This window comes from Oncorhynchus mykiss, chromosome 5 (assembly GCF_057628025.1).
Source record: "Oncorhynchus mykiss isolate SJ-2025 chromosome 5, ASM5762802v1, whole genome shotgun sequence".
Lineage (NCBI taxonomy): Eukaryota > Metazoa > Chordata > Actinopteri > Salmoniformes > Salmonidae > Oncorhynchus > Oncorhynchus mykiss.
The window spans coordinates 54054374-54068025 of NC_143026.1; the positions used below are offsets into that span (position 1 = coordinate 54054374).

The following is a 13652-nucleotide window of genomic DNA, read 5'->3' on the forward strand; positions in this document are numbered from 1 at the left end:
ATTCTGGAAGAAAACCTGATGGAGTCTGCAAAAGACCTGAGACTGGGACGGAGATTTGTCTTCCAACAAGACAATGATCCAAAACATAAAGCAAAATCTACAATGGAATGGTTCAAAAATAAACATATCCAGGTGTTAGAATGGCCAAGTCAAAGTCCAGACCTGAATCCAATCGAGAATCTGTGGAAAGAACTGAAAACTGCTGTTCACAAATGCTCTCCATCCAACCTCACTGAGCTCGAGCTGTTTCGCAAGGAGGAATGGGAAAAAATGTCAGTCTCTCGATGTGCAAAACTGATAGAGACATACCCCAAGCGACTTACAGCTGTAATCGCAGCAAAAGGTGGCGCTACAAAGTATTAACTTAAGGGGGCTGAATAATTTTGCACGCCCAATTTTTCAGTTTTTGATTTGTTAAAAAAGTTTGAAATATCCTATAAATGTCGTTCCACTTCATGATTGTGTCCCACTTGTTGTTGATTCTTCACAAAAAAATACAGTTTTATATCTTTATGTTTGAAGCCTGAAATGTGGCAAAAGGTCGCAAAGTTCAAGGGGGCCGAATACTTTCGCAAGGCACTGTATATTGGCTTTGGGCAGAGCAGATGTGCGGAGAGGCTGGCTGAAGGACAGGTGGCAGGCAGAACAAATAGCAGCAGGTGAAGGTTTAGCCCCACCTTCACATCGACCCGTCTTAGTGGCATTTATCAAGTTCTTGACATGTTTGTAAACCAGGACATGAGCAAATATGGGAAAACACAAAACCCCCTTACAGGACAATTAAGTGTAATGTGTTTTCATGGATCCGTATGGAGACTAATGGGTTTTCATGACCATTAAGTGGTCAATTTTCACTTAACAAGTGGGGGTTTCCGAGTGTAGTGGTTGTTCACATTGTTAATCTACAGCATATGGTTTTGCAGATGTTGTGCAAGCAATGGTACAAGCCCAAAGGGGTTCTCAGTGAAATGGAGTAGGTTTACAGACATTTTAACACATCTCAAGAGATGTCAAAATGAGAGGTTATTTCAGCTACTTGGGACATTGGATGTTTCACTGAGATAGGTTGATGTCCAGACTAGTGCAGAGGCATGAGGTGTTCACAAAAAGATACAAATCCAGCTTCATTCATCCGATTTTGTCTCGTCAGAAGCTGCCATTGGGGACCCACAGCCATGACTTGCATAAAGTGTCGGAAGAAACAAAACCATGGGGGTGTCTTAAGCAATCATAAAAATGATTTTTACAATGATTACAAACACAGCACGGCATAAAGGAACACTGATTCGATAGCAGGTCTGCATAGAAAACAAAGAGTGTGCTTTTATGTACCATGCTCTGTGTCACCTGTAGATTGAGTCTCTCCTTTCAAACACTATAATTAAGTATTAGTATTTAGTAATCATTTATTAAAATGTGTACCATTACCATACTCAGAATGCCTTACGGACTACACTTAAACCTGGTTTAAAAAGGTTGGTCAATATTTGGATGAATAAAACGACAAGAGTACACTCTCAGACAACATTTCTTTAATACAAAGTCAACATATCTACATACACAGTGGGTTTTAAACCAATCATTGTTTCAGTTAGAAGTAACAGTTTGAAAGCGATAGCACTTGGCCCTCATAAAAAGAAAAACTATTTTGCTTGAGTTTGGGTTCTTCATCTTTTTGTTGGCTGTTGTATGTATACGTTCTATTATTTTGGAGTCATTTTTCTATTTCGTTCATTTCCCCCCTCCCTCTGTGGAACATTGCAGTAATTTGGCTGCTGTTGTCAAAAGTCTGGCATCTTTACATGAAGTCAAAGAGTAACACGTCACACGAGCATCCAAAGACGTCCACTGTCTTGGTTTTTGGCATAACCAAAACCAGTCTTTGAATTCAGTCACAAAAAAAGTCCTAATTTCAAGATTTAGTTCATATGAAATGGTTAGATTCCCACTGCTCTTTTCTCCTGGTCTTTGCATCACACGGCTCCTTCTCATCTAGTCCTGATTCATTCTGCATCCCGTAACAAAACATGGCAACAACAACAAAAAAGGAACACAGTATGGTTCTATACAAGTCTTATGTGAGCAAAACATATTACATCATTTCATGATTCAGGGGGCAGCGGTAGTGTAGTTCTCTGCCCCTAATGGCTGTGACCTCGCACTATGGCCAGTTGCTAAATAGCAAAATGATCTCCTCTTTCTCCCTTTGACTGCCAATGGACTGTCTACTTCTTGGCTTTTTAGGCAGTTGGGAAAACTAGCACTTCTCCTTTTTTTTGGGGAGCTTTTGTTTAGGAAAGGAATAGTCCTTTGGTTGCCATCATTTCCCATGTCTGGAGAAGGAAGCAGTGTTCACTTTGCAAGAAGCCTGTGCTGAGGCAAATGTTATGGGTCCTCACTGACCTGTCTCATAACAGAGTTAGCTGTGGGTGGCTAGTAGGGGATATTGCTAACATGGCATATATGACAAAGAAAGTGGGGACTTAAAAACAGGGAACAGTGGAATACAAATGTTACAAAGGGAGAAAGCACGCTTTACAAACACCAGGAACTTTGCAATGAGTCGAACCTTATAGTTGCAGTTCAGTCTTTGATTTGAAGGTAAGATAGCATCGAGGGTCAAATTATACAAATACATATAATCTATATATTTGTTTATTTACAGGTATTATATTCTGGATCATAGTTGATATCTAACAAAGGGATAATCATGTTGTGTCTGAAAAGAAAGACAAAATTAAAAGGAGGGACAAAGGGACTTCTGAGAAAGAGGGAGATCATAGTCTGTACATGGTCAAAAAGTACAGTACCTTTAGTCTGGCAAATTCATAAAAAATGTGTAATAATGTAGTTTGCCTCTAATTGAATGCTTTGTATACTATTTCAATCTACTATCTATGAAAATAATACTCAAACGAATACTAATAACTACTGTTAATGATAATAATAATTTCAACGACAATTAAAAATGCCATCTCCTTATCGGCACAGGTCTACCAAGTGGTAGGAATTAAAAAAGGGGTTGTAGGAGCGGCGCTCGGCTAGACAATTCCCCTCATTGTTCCCAGAGAAACAAACAATATTTCCCAAGGTTAAGGTTATGGTTACAAAAAAATATATATATACAAAAATCCATCATAATTTTACATGAGTAATTGAAAATGTATGGGTAAAAGAAAAACAACTAAATTCATACTAAGAGTTTGGGTATATTTTTATATTCTGTATTTAAATATATATGTATGTGTGAATGTGCGATATATAAGTATATATGCACACATCCACACAAACACATGTTATACTTAACATTTCTACAGTGAAAAAATAGAATGTATTTTAACATAATATGAACAAATAAGCATTTATTTCTTACTGCTAATTAAAAAATGTGATACAATATCTCTGTTAAAAAACTAAACAAAAACTAAAATAAAAGTCAGCTATGTAAAGTAAAATAACAATAGTCATCATAATACAACATTAATGTTTCCATAATGTTACAATAACAATAAGGCTTTTTTGGAAATAAGAAAGACTACACACAGTTCCTTTCATCACTCTGTTAGTGTACATACCAATCGAAAAGCCTTCATAGAAGCCAATGTAAAAGTATACTCCTGGGTATACCAATGCACTGACCTCTGATTAAAAAAATGAAATTGGGGGCTTTGAGGGCTTGTTTTTATCAGACACATGTACATAGTGCGTAGAATCGGCCCTGCTATCGTTTAGGTTTCAAGTTTGGTGATGTGCAATTCATTTGTATTGTGGCTATAACTTTCACCTCACGACATCCCAATCCAACATGGCCACCTCTTCCGCAGTCAACTTCAGTGGCCGTTGGCCTATAGGTGGAAGGGAAAAGACTGGAACCTTTCTCTGGGTTATCAACTCAGTTCCTCACAACTTTGAACTACTTTCCTTCCACTCTTAGTACCATAACTGCAAGAGGACTAGTTTCTTCGCTAAGCTTGGGACTAAAATGTCTAGTGAGAGATGGAGGAGGAGGAGGGGGGGCAATAACATGTGGATGCGCTTTCCATGACCAGACCAGGCACCTCCATTGTCATCCCATACCAAAGAGTTACACCTACAGCATACAGGAGAATAAGCAGCATGTTTGGTATAGACAGAAAACCCCAGAAACACAAGTAATTGTAAGACGAAGTAACAAGTGATTACAATGGGTTGTTGGTCACTGTACACGTTTGCGGAGAGCCCAGTTGCCGCCATTCACCATTCATTCCCCGACCTCATGTGGTGACTTCACTCGTTTTAGCCTAAAGGCCGCCTGAGCTCACCATTCAAAATGGTGGACACTGCACCAGTAACTCATGGCACAACTAGTCCTGAACGAAGAGTGATCGTAAAAAGTCATGGGACATGGTTGTCATTTCTCTGGTCTTGCAAGGGCGGTCATTTGCCCAGTGTCCTTGGTGACCGAGGCTAAGAGAGATATACCAATGGTTACTGTATAAACATGTGGGGTTTGTTCTCAACAGCACCAAAACAAAACAAAAAAACGGTCCACAAGTCAAGTGCTGGAGAAACTGACGCAGTAAATTGATTGAATTGGCATTTGACAAAATCCACCTATGGTCGTCACTTTAAGACACCGTCCTCACTTTCACCCAGACTATTCTTTACTGCAGAGGCTCCTCTCATCCCAAAGAGTTGAAGGGATATAGGGATGCCCTTTGTGGGTATGATGGACACTTGAAGAGTTGTGAGTTTGAAACGTCATACCAGAACTATGGGCAGTAGAAGTTCTCTTGCTAGAAAGAGGTGAGTGGTAGGGGGTACCGAATGGGGGTTGACTTCTCTTGCCAGTAACTTTAGCGTTAACTCGGTGTGTTAGTCTCATCACCGGTGTCCGACGTTTTGGGGGACAATCATCTGTGTTCACAGGCAACCACAGTTAGGCCATCAAAAGTGTTAATAAACAATTAGGAACTCTGAACCTCTGCCCTAACATGTTAAAAAATAAGACAGCTTCCCTCAGCCAAGCTACATCCAGTCCATCCTTTTCTCAGTTTTTCAATTCTTTAGCTTTTTTTTGTTTTTTTTTACCACAGTCACGTTCACCTAGTCACTTTTCCTTCATTTTTCTGTTATCTTTGTATTGTTTGTATGTAGTTATTTTTTTAATAGATGTCCACAAAATGTTTACAATGTCAACCGCCACATCTGAACACTTGAGGTAAGGTTAGCAGTCTGACACTTTTGATTATTCCCACCCCACAGCTTGAGCCACCACTTTTGGTTCCTTTCTCCCGAGTGAGGGCGTCAGTTGGTTTTGCTGATGGAATCATTTACACTTTCCTCACCGGCATCAAAGTCCATTAGGTCCAATTGGAATTGCACTATTGTTTGTGTTTTAAATGGATTTCTTTACAACAACAAAACATCTACAATTAGTTTGCTTTCCTGTTGGTTGAATTTTGTTTTCTGTTTGTTGTTGTTGTTGTTTTTTGTTGTAGTTGTTGTTGTTGTTGTCGCCATTTCAAATTTCAAGCACGTTTCTATGGCTCAGGAGACTGTTGAGGGGGACAACGGTTCGGGGGACGAGATGGCTTTTTACGTTGCATAGTGATCAAAGCTTCCTAGGTACTCCAGACCCGCCTGGTAGGAAAACTGATATTCATCCTGCATAGACAAAAGACAACATATGAAACATTAATATCACGTGGTGAAAGCAGCAGAAAAGAGAACCCTACACTGTTCAATGCAATACTTACTACAAAGCCAGCAGCTCTAAGACTTACAGAGAGTACCAATGCTAACGCAATTCCGATGCGTATTCCTAGCACCCGTAGCCAAACTACATAAAAAAAACACAAGGACCACAACATCCACAAAGGCTTGTGGGTCTAGAGTGGAGACGTCAAAACTATTTTTTCCTTCTTCACTGAGGTGGCACTTAAAATGTATTCAAATTCATGGCGTCAAAATGAGCAAAAAAAATTTAGTTATTTTCCGGTCGCTTTTGGAATTTTTTGATGCTCCCTGACTGTCGAGCTTTCATTTTGATAACTGTTAGCAAGCTGGGCAGAGTGAGGAGACTATAACTCTAGGTCCATTATCACTTCTACCCGGTTTCAATTTTGCTTTTAGTCATGGAAATGTCGATTGAGATCGTTTTTCATTAAACCTTTTTGAAATAAAATAAAAAATTACTCAGACCACCCACAGGTCGGATTGAATAGGCTCACCCTAGGGCCTTGAGTTTCACACATGTGGTCTAGAGTGACCTCTCACCTCTGTCTGCACCATGGCCGGCCTCTGTGTCCGCAGCATCTTGACCGTTTGGAAGATGTCCACTACGCCCTCGTAGCGCATCCTCTCTAGCACGATGCTGAGCGTGATGAAAACACCGGTCCGGCCAACTCCCGCACTGGGAAAAACAACAACAACACACACACAACAGATGAAGTCCAACTCCTACACCAAGAGCTCTATCTTGCGTGCATTTTTAAAAAAGTTGTCTAAAGTGTATTGGCTGGTTTAAAGCTAGAGTCCTTTATTGAAACAATACCAAACCACCTCTGTTTTGGTAAAAAAGCTGAGGGATGGGCCTGGAGAAATGTAACCACTCTCAGAGAGAGAGCCATGGATGACCATCCATGATATTAAAATTGTAGGTTGAACCATGTTTTGAGGCTTGTTTACATTTACATAATTTAGAAACATTGGAGTAAAACACGAGCGCATTTTGGATTCTGACGGAGTACGACAGTCTGAACTAAGCCCATGAGGCATGTATGTATAAGTTATATTCTTCAAGAATCAAACCGGTATATATCATTCATTTACATGTCAAAATAAAAATGTGTGCAGCAACTTCGGCTTTAAAATGAAGCCGAAATCCTTGACTTAAAAAGTATGAATGAATGGAGAATCTCCATTGAACATTATTCTTAGTCTAGGGCTAGGTTTATTAATCTACGTCCAGGAAACCAGCCCTAAATATGGGTCTAGGGAAATCAAGTTCCAGTAACAGCTATTATGTGTACATTTGGTTCATTCTATGTTCTTTCTTCTGTCCCTGGATACCAGTCATCATCTGCCGTCGCCAGACAGTTTAACGCCTGGTTGTAAAATGATCATGTGAGAGATAATCTTGACGTGAGGAACGTATACGTTCCATTTTGATGCCCGCCCGCCTACACAACACACACACACACATGCACGTACACAATCTCAAAAGCATTCGTGCACACACACACAAACACATACCCGCATATGAGCACGCACGCACGCACACGCGCACATACATGCACACATGCAAGTACACAATCTTGAACACACGCGAATGCATACATGGTCGCATGTACAGTTGAAGTCAGAAGTTTACATACACTTAGGTTGGAGTCATTAAAACTTGTTTTCAACCACTCCACAAATTTCTTGTTAACAGACTATAGTTTTGGCAAGTCGGTTAGGACATCTACTTTGTGCATGACACAAGTCATTTTTCCAAAAATTGTTTACAGCTAGATTATTTCACTTATAATTCACTGGTATCACAATTCCAGTGGGTCAGAAGTCTACATACACTAAGTTGACTGTGCCTTTAAACAGCTTGGAAAATTCCAGAAAATTATGTCATGGCTTTAGAAGCTTCTGATAGGCTAGTTAACATCATATGAGTCAATTGGATTACATGTGGATGTAATTCAAGGCCTACCTTCAAACTCAGTTTCTCTTCGCTTGACATCATGTGAAAATCTAAAGAAATCAGCCAAGACCTCAGAAAACAAATTGTAGACCTCCACAAGTCTGGTTCATCAATGGGAGCAATTTCCAAACGCCTGAAGGTACCACGTCTGTGCAAACAATAGTACGCAAGCACAAACACCATGGGACCACGCTGCCGTTATACCGCTCAGGAAGGAGACAAGTTCTGTCTCCTAGAGATGAACGTAATTTGGTGCAAAAAGTGCAAATCAATCCCAGAACAACAGCAAAGGACCTTGTGAAGATGCTAGAGGAAACAGGAACACAAGTATCCATATCCACAGTAAAACGAGTCCTATATCGACATAACCTGAAAGGCCTCTCAACAAGGAAGAAGCCACTGCTCCAAAACCGCCATAAAAAAGCCAGACTACGGTTTGCAACTGCACATGGGGACAAAGATCGTACTTTTTGGAGAAATGTCCTCTGGTCTGATGAAACAAAAAATAACTGTTTGGACGTAATGACCATCGTTACGTTTGGAGGAAAAAGGGGGAGGCTTGCGAGCTGAGGAACACCATTCCAAACATGATGCACGGGGGTGGCAGCATCATGTTGTGGGGGTGCTTTGCGGCAGGAGGGACTGGTGCACTTCACAAAATAGATGGCATCATGAGGTAGGAAAATGATGTGGATATATTGAAGCAACATCTCAAGACATCAGTCATGAAGTTAAAGCTTGGTCGCAAATGGGTCTTAAGGACAACAAAGTCAAGGTATCACAAAGCCCTGACCTCAATCCTATAGAAAATGTGTGGGCAGAACTGAAAAAGAGTGTGTGCGCAAGGAGACCTACAAACATGACTCAGTTACACCAGCTCTGTCAGGAGGAATGTGACAAAATTCACCCAACTTACTGTGGGAAGCTTGTGGAAGGCTACCCTAAACACTTGGCCCAATTTAAACATTTTAAAGGCAATGCTAACAAATACTAATTGATTGTATGTAAACTTCAGACCCACTGGGAATGTGATGAAAGAAAGAAAAGCTGAAATAAATCATTCTCTCTACTATTATTCTGACATTTCACATTCTTAAAATAAAGTGGTGATCCTAAGTGACCTAAAACAGGGATTTTTTTTTACTAGGATTAAATGTCAGGAATTGTGAAAAACTGAGTTTAAATATATTTGACTAAGGTGTATGTAAACTTCCGACTTCAACTGTATACACACACACACACACACACACACACACACACACACACACACACACACACACACACACACACACACACACACACACACACTTTGAATCATTAAGCCCCCATTGCAAACCTTTCCCTGCAACAGTCCCCAGAAATAGGGCGAGTCTTAACTCTGATCCTGAAATACTTGAGGGCTGTCTCCGTAAGCTACTTTGGTGTGAAATGACTTCCACTTCACCAATGGAACAATAATTGATTTGACAACAGATTTATTTCTCTCTCTTACCCGCCCCATGACAGTTTCTGAAAGGTTACAACGTTTTTACCAAAGATAACTTTCACCATTTTCTACCTCGAAAACTTCCGACAGTAGATTGACCAGCGACCCCCCCCCCCCCCCACAAAAAAACCTCAACTGTGGACTATGTCACCACAAACCCCCTACTGTCTACCCCCTTCTGTCCTTTCAACCCCCCTTCCCCTCCTCCATTCCTACACACTAACCCCATCCTCTCCTGGAGTGTAAAGAAAGCTCTTCCTGGGGAGCTAGTCACAGCTTGTCATATGGCTCTTAAAGTCCATCAAACCCTTTTAAATAGATAGACTTCCAAATCTAACTGCCGTGGAAAGCAGCATTGAATGAGAGGATTTACTCTCCCATTCACAGAAAGTAATCAGGCAATTAATGACAAAAACCGTGTGGCTCTATTAGACAGGAATTGGGGAGGCAGTAGAATAGAGAGAAAGAGAGATGGAGAGAGAGTTGTTTGTTTGTTTATTTGGATCCCCATTAGCTTTTGCAGAGGCAGCGGTTATTCTTCCTGGGGTTCACAAAAAAACATAAAACATGACAAGTAAAAAAATAAATCAAAATAATACAAACAATACAACTAAATACTGTGCATAATGTGTGTGTGTGCCTGGGTGTGCATGTGTTTGTGTATGTGTCCCCTCAAAGTCCCTGCCGTTCCATGAGATGTTGTTTAATCTTGCCATCTTTGCTGTTTGCCATAGGAAGTGGAGATGGAAGGAAGTTCCATGTAATCATGGCTCTGGGGACTTGGGGACTGTGAAGAAACCCTTGGTGGCATGTCTTCTTGAGTAATGTAAGGGTGTCTGACCTGAATGTTATTTGATTATGCAGACAATCTGGAATTTTCATCAAAGTAATACTTCTCGTAATAACTAGAAGAGAAGCAGTTATTCTCTCATCAATCCACAACCAGGAGAGACGTTCTTGATGTTAGTTCTGTGTGTGCAGTTAAGGGCAAGGCGTGCTGCTCTGTTTTGAGCCAGGTGCAACTTTGCTAGGTCTTTCTTTGTTGCACTTGACCATATTACCAGACAATAAATCAAGATGGGACAAGGCCAGAGCCTGAACTACTAGGGTAGCTGATTTTTTTGTGTAAAAAAACGCTAAGGGGTTGGGTTAAATGCAGAAGACACATTTCCGTTGAATGCATTCAGTTGTGCAACTGACTAGGTATCCCCCTTTTCCTTTCCAACAACTTTAGCAATATGACTTGACCATGATAATTGACCATCCAGCTTCCTCAACTTGCTCAATGGTCACACCCTTTATACACAACACCAGTTGAGGTTGAGGTCATAGAGAATGTGCTCAACCAAATGAAATACTTTTAGTTTTAGATGTATTTAAGACCCGTTTATTATTAATCACCCATTCGGATACTGACTGTAACTCTCAGTGAGCTTTCAGTGAGCTCACTGGCTTTGGGTGCTGATTTGTGAAATCATCCACATACATAGTAATTCTAGCTTTGTGTAAGGGCAAATCATTTGTAAAAATAGAGAAGAGTAACGGCATAAGGCAACTGCCCTGAGGGACACTGCACGGTACATATCTGATGTTAGAGAAGCTTCCACTGAAGAACACTCTCTGGGTTCTACTGACTTGGAAGATTGAGTAAAGTTAAGGGGAAAATGCAAGACATTGAGAAAATATATGGAGGGATAAAAGATAAAGGAAGAAAGTGAGGGAAAGAAAATAATTATGTACCATCTTTTGATATAACACAGTGTGAGTAGTTGGTATTTGGTATTTTAGTATGATCCCCATTTGTTGTTGAAAAAGCAGCAGCTACTCTTCCTGGGGTCCACACAAAACATGATACATAATACAGAATGACATAATAAAGAACATCAATAGACAAGAACAGTTCAAAGACAGAACTAAATACATGTTTTTTTTAAAGGCACACGTAGCCTACATATCAATGCTCACACACAAACTATCTAGGTCTAATAAGGGAAAGGCGTTGTGTCGCGAGGTGTTGCTTTCTGTTTTTTTTTTTTTTTTACTTCTTATGGCTAAGGGGCAACATTTCCACGTTTGGATGAAAAGCGTGCCCAAAGTAAACTGCCTGATACTCAGTCCCAGTTGTGAATATATGCATATTATTAGTAGATTTTGGTAGAAAACACTCTGACGTTTCTAAAACTGTTTCAGTGATGTCTGAGTATAACAGAACTCATATGGCAGGCAAAAACCTGAGAAAAATCCAACCAGGAAGTGGGAAATCTGAGGTTTGTAGTTTTTGAACTCTTGGCCTATCGAATACACAGTGTCTATGGGGTCACTTCCACTAGATGCCAACAGTCTTTAGAAACTTGTTTGAGGCTTCTACTATAAAGGGCTCTTAAGGGCTCTTTGAGTCAGTGGTCTGGCAGAGTGCCACGAGCTGGTCATGCGCATTCACATGAGAGGTAGCTCGGTTCCCATTGCTTTTCTGGAGACAAAGGAATTCTCCGGTTGAAACATTATTGAAGATTTATGTTTAAAAACATCCTAAAGTTTGATTCTATACATCATTTGACATGTTTCTACGGACTGTAACGGAACTTCTGAACTTTTGCCTGAAGTTTAGATTGTGTACTGAACGCGCAAACCAAAATGTTATTTGGACATAAATGATGGACTTTATGGAAAAAATCAAACATTTATTGTGGAACTGTGATTCCTGGGAGTGCATTCTGATGAAGATCATCAAAGGTAAGTTAATATTTATAATGCTATTTCTGACTTATGTTGACTCCAAAATGGCGGATATCTTTTTGGGTTGTTTTGGTCTCTGATCGCTGTACTCAGATTATTGCATGGTTTGCTTTTTCCGTAAAGTTTTTTTTAAATATGACACAGCGGTTGCATTAAGGAGAAGTATATCTTTAAATCTGTGAATAACACTTGTATCTTTTATCAATGTTTATTATGAGTATTTATGTAAATATATGTGGCTCTGTGAAAATTCACAGGATGTTTTGGAGGCAAAGCCAAATGTAAACTGAGGTTTTTGGATATAAATATGTACTTGATTGAACAAAACATACATGTATTGTGTAACATGTTGTCCCGGGAGTGTCATCTGATGAAGAATATCAAAAGGTTAGTGATTCATTTTTATCTCTATTTATGCTTTTGTGACTCCTCTCTTTGGTTGGAAAATCGCTGTATGCTTTCTGTGACTAGTTGCTGACCTAACATAATGATATATTCTGCTTTCGCCGAAAAGCTTTTTTGAAATCGGACACTGTGGTTGGATTAACTTCTTGAGTGTAGGGGGCAGGATTTTTGTTTTTGGCTTAAAAAAAACGTACCCATTTGAAACTGCCTATTTCTCAGGCCCAGAAACTAGAATAAAATAGAATATGCATATAATTGTCAGATTAGGATAGAAAACACTCAAAAGTATAACAGAACTGATATTGCAGGCGAAAACCTGAAGAAAATCAAACCAGGAAGTGCTGTTTTTCCTGAAAGCTCTCTGTTCCATTGGATGCCTTGCCTCCATTTAAAGGGATATCAACCAGATTGATATCAACCAAAATGAGCGAGAAAGATAATATCGCGTGGATGGCTGGGTGTTCATAGAGTTTTGCTTGCGCAACAGAGTGGAGCAGCCATTGTCTCTCCCTTTCCTATTGAAAAAGCGACAGTCCCAGTTGATATATTATCGATTGTATATTTTAAAAACAACCCGAGGATTGATTATAAAAAAACTTTGACATGTTTCTGTGGACATTACGGATACTACTTGGAATGTCGTGACCGCTCGAGCCTATGGATTTCTGAACATAACGCGCCAAACAAATGGAGGTATTTTGGATTTATTGTGTGACTGGGAGTCTCGTGAGTGCAAACATCCGAAGATCATCAAAGGTAAGCGATTTAATCTATTGCTTTTCTGACTTTCGTGACCAAACTACTTGGCTGCTAGTGTTTGTAATATTTTGTCTACTGAGAGAGATGTTCTTACATAAACGCTTGTTATGCTTTTGCAGAAAAGCTGTATTGAAATCTGACACGCCAGGTGGATTAACAACAAGCTAAGCTGTGATTTGCTATATTGTACTTGTGATTTCATGAAAAAGTAATATTTTTAGTAATTTAATTTGAATTTAGCGCGCTGCAATTCAGCGGGTGTTGATGAAAATGATCCCGCTAAAGGGATGGGTGCGTCAAGAAGTTAAGGACAATTTTATCATTAAATTGGTGCCTAATACTTGAGATTTTTGTTGATTGAATTTGGCACCCTGAAATTTCATTGGCTGTTGGCGAGGGGTTTTGCTAGCGGAACAGGTTTGCTGTTTACTTGAGCAATATGAGATGGAAGGACGTTCCATGCAATTAGGGCTCTACGTAATACTGTATGCGTTCTTGAATTTGTTCTGGATATGAGGACTGGGAAAAGACCCCTGGTGGTATGTCTGGTGGGATAACTGTGTGTGTCAGAGCTGTGTGTAAGTTGAC

At 39.9% G+C, this 13652-nt stretch overlaps 1 protein-coding gene across 17 annotated transcripts in view; it reads right to left on the reverse strand.

The window, feature by feature from the left end:
- Positions 1-1515: 1515 nt before the first annotated feature.
- ptprsa (protein tyrosine phosphatase receptor type Sa) overlaps positions 1516-13652 on the reverse strand; it is a 282965-nt gene continuing 270828 nt past the window's right edge. For 16 of the 17 annotated variants that reach the window (XM_090235173.1, XM_090235172.1, XM_090235167.1 and 13 more), the window contains 2 exons: positions 6259-6394; positions 1516-5646 (listed from right to left, as the gene is read on the reverse strand). In XM_090235173.1, the coding sequence (XP_090091299.1) occupies positions 5578-5646; positions 6259-6394 (205 nt within the window). In that variant the 3' untranslated portion in view covers positions 1516-5577. The remainder of the gene's footprint in view (positions 5647-6258; positions 6395-13652) is intronic. The other variant, XM_090235175.1, reaches the window with a different exon arrangement.